The sequence below is a fragment of the Silene latifolia genome, chromosome X (genome assembly GCF_048544455.1).
Source record: "Silene latifolia isolate original U9 population chromosome X, ASM4854445v1, whole genome shotgun sequence".
Classification (NCBI taxonomy): Eukaryota; Viridiplantae; Streptophyta; class Magnoliopsida; order Caryophyllales; family Caryophyllaceae; genus Silene; species Silene latifolia.
Window position 1 is genome coordinate 187,869,146 of NC_133537.1, and position 5,992 is coordinate 187,875,137.

Here is a 5,992-nt window from a genome sequence, read left to right on the forward strand (position 1 = left end):
CCGCATGGCCATGGAACTTAGGCAAGTTATGGATAAAGAAGCCTTTGAGTTCGAAATTTGCATTAGCTCCAAGAGGGGGATAGGTGATACACAAGGGTTGCTCATTATAATTCCTTGCTCGTATCTCCCGGATGGTTCTTGTGTCATTCGCCATATGGGGATACTCTACTTCAATCGGATTTACTTCAATAGGTTCTTCAAAAGGTGCTTCTAAAGGTGCTTCTTCTTCTCTATGTTCTCTTTGTGCTCTTTGGTACCAAGGGTTAGTAAATAACCACGAATATGCTCCAAAAGCGTCCTCTTCCACGGGGGTTGATTGACCGTGTTGTGGAGAACTAAACATAAACCTTCGCACTACACACACAAGTTAGAACTTCCACTTACTTATCGAAACAAAGAAAAGAGAAATAACTACTAACATGCAATTTAACAATCAAGCCTTTAGCTATGTTGCCCTTCCCCGGCAACGGCGCCAAAATTTGATAAGAACAATCTAGGTGTCGTAAAAAGCTAGAATTAACCTATCAAATTAACAATTTATAAGCCAAACTATACTCTAGACTACTCTAAATGATAAAGTAATATAGTGCAAGTAAGGGTCGGTCCCAAGAGAAGGTCTTTTAAGCTAAAAACATGAAATGTAAACTATTGACTACTAATGACAAAGCAATAGACAAACAATGGTTATTCACAATGGTAAACAATAGAGAGACATGAAAAAGGGGGTTTTTGAGTTGATTGGTGACATGAAAACAAGGTAAAATTTGCAATCTTTGTCTAAGAAGCAATATAACAAACACTTGGTGAGTAAGATGATTCAATAGTTAAAAGAACTTGGTGCAATTCTTCCTTTGTAACCAACAATGGTAAAGTTCAACTCTTTAACAACTCTCCTCTTAATTTCTACCCAATACTTTCAAGTCAAGATGATAACATACACAAATTAAACCATCTATGTATATTCTTCAAGTTTAACCAACAAATCATTAAACCATGAGTGCAAGTTAAGCATGAGCATTAAAGATTTGCCAAGACAAGAAGCTAGGATCAATTCTCACAAGATTAAACCATACAAATGAGAAAAGACATGAAATTTCCTACTTATTGCATGAATCCTTTAAACCAAATCAACATACAACAAGCTTGCTCCAAACAATCCTAGATAGATTAAACCATTTCTCTAGAATTTACAATAGTTGAACAAATAAGAAGCATGGATGGCCAACCCAAACATAAACTCATTCAACATGAAGATTAAGCATAAGGAAAGATCATTAGATAAATAAGAGGAGATTAAAAGAGTCTTACAATACCAAAGTTGGAGACTTTGGATGAATTACACCAAGAAGGGAAGGATTTAGCCTTCCATAGTCTTCAAAACCCAAAGAAATAAAGAAAGCTTACAACTTTGCACCAAAATAGTCTTCTAAATTACTACAAGCTTAAACCTTAAGAATGAGATTAGATGAGATGATATGATCCCCTTTAGGTCTTCAAAATGAGGGGTATATATATGGGTGCACTTCTTTCTAGGTTAAAAACCTCAAAAACAAGCCCAAAACACGGAATGTTTACTTAAGCCCGTGTTTTAAACAGATTTGCGCAGGCCTCTCTGAAGTTGGCGCAGGCTGCGCATCCTGCGCAGGCTGCGCCCCAGCTCCGGAGTCTGCTTCAAATTTCTTAAGTTTTGCTTCCTTCTTTACTTTCCAAGCTTCACTCCTACTTCTCCCAGCTGGTTTCTAGGCTACATGGGAGCTCCTTGTGCTTGTCTTAACCTTTGAAGGGTGCTCTATGCCTCCCGGGTTCCATTCATGAAGATCAATCGTCCAACCGAGGTGAATTACACAAGTTCAACCACATCAACCCCTATGCCAAGTGCTAGGAAAAACATACTAAAAGACCCATATTAAAAGACACGAGGGTGATAAAATCACCTTCTTAGACCGACACAAAGCGTTACTATCAGGGATCATGAATTACACCATCTAAGATATTGAACTTTTTGAATTATTATAAAGCTAATCAAGTTGACAGGTGAGCTTCAAATTGCATTTGTGTAGGGAGATAAGAATTCTATTTTAATTGATAAATTGGCTCCTTATTCTATCATTCTTGAAAGTGTTTTCTAAAAGCTTGATTTTTAATATTGCTCGAAATCTTAATTATTTGTAAAAGCATTTGAGGGTGGTTTACAATTATTGGACTATCTGTAATCGTTCGAAATAATTTCCTCTATGTATGTATAATGATAAATTGATCATGATTGGGTTGTTGTTCCACGGGATGTGGGAGACTGGGAGTATTTGGGTCATATTCAATTTTTATTTTATCTATATAAGAATTTTATCATATTACTAATACTTATTTTTTATTTAGCCTAACCCTTATTATATACGAACTACTATTATTAAGTATAGCTAATTAATATAAATATAAAAGACTATAATAAGAGAAGACATTGACACGAAATTAAAAGAAATGTAAAAGAGAAAATCAGGCCAAGTAATCTTCTTTATTGGCACAGTTTATTAAATTCGATATGAAATATTAAGTCAGATAAATATAAGTTTATGATAATGGAGATATAGTGGATTAGCTATATTAAATGTTGGGGTTATCAAGATATATGACCTCAAAATATGTGAATTGCTTAAATTAACCTAAAATGAAAACATGTTTAAAAGAATGTGCTAAGTTTCTATAAGCTTCAACCAAGGTATACGTAATTTTCCGTAGAGGTATAATCGAAATGGATGTCAATTGCCAATATATATTGATTAAGGGAGTTGATTGCTGTTTCATCACAATCATCAGGGGGAAGAATTTGTTAATTCTTATTTAAGACGAGTTAAGTATTACACATAAAACAAAAACAGAATGTATTAAGATTAACAAAAATTTGTGTCATCCATATAAGTTGGGGATGTTATTTCACATATTTTATTCTTAAGACGGATATATCTATATTAAGGAAGACTTATTAATTTTGTAGGGGTAATTTTGAATCACATAAACTTCCACGTGACTAATTTTGAGTATCAATTTTGAATCACATAAACTTCCCATGTCGCACTTTATCTTACAAGATACGTTCTATATGTTGTATCTTTTCTTTCTATGCAAGATTTTAGTAGTAGTTGGCTTAATTTTGGAGCACATATTTTCTACTTAAGATGGATAGCTAGCGGTAAAAGAATTTAATATTTTTGGTACTCCTTCCGTCCCATTTATTAGTTATCAATTAGATTCGGCATAAGACCAATGAAGTGAACGAAAAAAGCATTTTAATAATAATATTGATCCACAAATCTCCACTTGCACATGAGCACTTGCAAAGTAAAATTTACTATAAATAGAAATTTTAAAGGGGTCAATTTCTAAAGGGGTCTTGAACAAGATCATTAGTCTTCAAAGGAGTTTTTATTGGGGAAAGGGAAATGAGAAGAAAGGAATTCCTTTAATTAGCTGGGAAATAATTCAAAGGCCGAAAGAGTTGGGTGGCTTGGGTGTGGGTGATCTGCAGATCAAGAATGCAAGCTTGCTTTTTAAGTGGTGGTGGCGATTTTCTCAAGAGCACGAATCGTTGTGGAAGAGAGTGATTTGCTCAATTCACGAAATTAACCCAGAGAGCATGTTTAGAAGTGATGGAATGATACCTAAGTTTGGACTTTGGAGGTCAATTTGCTCTGTAAAGTCGTGGGACTCCACGATTGCTGAAGTCCTGACGCAAGGTACAAAAATCCGAGTGGGGTCGGGGTCAAAAATCCGGTTCTGGGAGGATAAGTGGCTCGGGGAATCATCTCTCAAGGACGGATTTCCGCGTTTGTTTAGTATCTCAAACCAGAAACATGAGTGTATAGCGGACATGGGTTTTTGGCAGGACGGCGTGTGGCAATGGCAGCTAACTTGGAGGAGGGGTTTATTCCAATGGGAATTGGGTTTGGTGGATCTTTTGGGTTCGCTAATTGAGGACTTTAAACCGCTTCCAAATGAGATGGATCGTGTGCACTGGGAATTTGGCAAGACAGACGGGTACACAGCTAAATCTTTTGTTGATGCTTTTTATAATCTAAAATATGCAGATGTGGAGCGAAAACAATGGTTTTCGCAAATTTGGAAAAACCTAGCCCCACCGCGATATGAAATTATTCTCTGGGCTATTTTGTGGAAACGAGTAAATACAAAGGATCGGATTTTGAAATGGAAGACGCTTTCCTGGGATGAGATGAATTGTGTCTTTTGCCGAGAGGTTTTGGAAACTCCCAATCATCTATTCTTGCATTGTCGATACTCTTGGAAGCTTTGGATGGATTGCTGTGATGATTGGAATATGAAGTGGACTTGCCCCCTGGATATTGAGGAGGCTTTTCTATGGTGGAATGATTCCCATTTTTCTGGTTTTGAAAAACGGATTTGGGAGGCGATGTTCGTTGCTATAGTCACCCTTATTTGGGAGGTGAGGAATGAAAATATTTTTGAAAACAAACCACCAAACTGGAGAGGTCTGCCGAACAAAGTAGTGTTAAGGGTGGGGATGTGGTGCAAAGCTTGGAAAGACAAAATGTCGTACTCGCTAGAAGTTTGGGTGAACAATTGGAAATCCTTAAGGTCGTGGAGGGGACAAAGGTCTTAGAGCCGAATAGCTTATGTTTTGTAGGATGTTTTTGTGTTTGTTTTTCTAGTTTTGTCGCTCTCTTTTGAGACTCTACTCGCTGTAGGTCTCTGGGTTCATCCCGTTTTTTCATCAAAAAAAAATAGAAATTATAACTACTAACTGGTACACTTATAAATGGAAAATGATAACTATAGATTGAGACAGACGGAGTATAAATTATCATTTATTTGATATTTTTTAGTCTTTTACAAGATACTTTTACTAATATCAATTGATGATTGATTGAAAATTATTTTTGGTATAGGATGGGTCGAAGTGTAAACTATTGATAGGAACGGAGGGAAGTGTAAACTATTGACCGGGACGGAGAGCATAATAATTAACATACAAAGTGACCAAAACACAGGTATATATTCGTTATAAAATGCATTTAAAGCAACAATTTCAAGATATATATTCAGTATTCATTGTTCTGGTATTACCCGGGCTTGAACACTAGTATATCTATCTGTATTAATAAAGGAAGCTTTTTTCGAGCGATTATAGAGAATCCAACAATTTTAAGCTACTTAAATAAAATAAAATACTAGTAAATGAGAGATTCCTTCACAGTTAATACACACATCTGCATATTTTAGTAGTAATCACATACATTTGTATGAGAGATTCCTTCACAGTTAATACACACAACAATACTAATCTTTTTAACTTTAGATATATATTAAATGAGAGATTCCTTCACAGTTAATACACACAACAATACTAATCTCATTAAGATACTAAGTACGTGCATTTGTTATTGATGATTTTTTGGTGAGACATGGATTCTAAAACAAAACAAAGACTTTAGTAATCACATACATTTGTATATATTTAGCTTCAAAGATTATGCGACTATATATATACATATACATATCAATATCAATATCAATATGTCGTTTCTCATCCTAAAAATATATAGTTCCATGTTCCTTTATTTGTTTGCTCATAATATGTAAAGTTTATTTATGTTTATTACTAAAAAATAATTTTGTTTGTATCGCAGAAAATATACTAATTCGATGTTTTTTTGGAGTTCCGACTGCCGAACAGGGCCGTGATTGGCTTATTTAGCGTCCAAAATTAACAGTTTCTTCGGTGTTTGTATATTAGTATGTACGATTTGGGATCATGTTCTTTAAGCTTTAGTCGTGTTTAACCAATATTAATCCACATATTTTTACGTGAGCTTTATTCTAGAGATAATGCAACAATGTATTTATATGTACGTGCATTATTATAGAGATACTCCATTGATACATCCATGCATACATGTGTTCATCTTTGTATTAATTGGTGTTATTTGGTGTTTGTTACGTATTTTAGACACACAAACCA

The 5,992-nt window shown here is 34.9% G+C and overlaps 1 protein-coding gene across 1 annotated transcript; it reads left to right on the forward strand.

Moving 5' to 3' along the window:
• Positions 1-3,865: 3,865 nt before the first annotated feature.
• LOC141618936 (uncharacterized) lies at positions 3,866-4,633 on the forward strand. Its single transcript, XM_074435992.1, has one exon. It carries the CDS (start codon positions 3,866-3,868, stop codon positions 4,631-4,633), a length of 768 nt encoding a protein of 255 aa, XP_074292093.1.
• Positions 4,634-5,992: the final 1,359 nt, after the last annotated feature.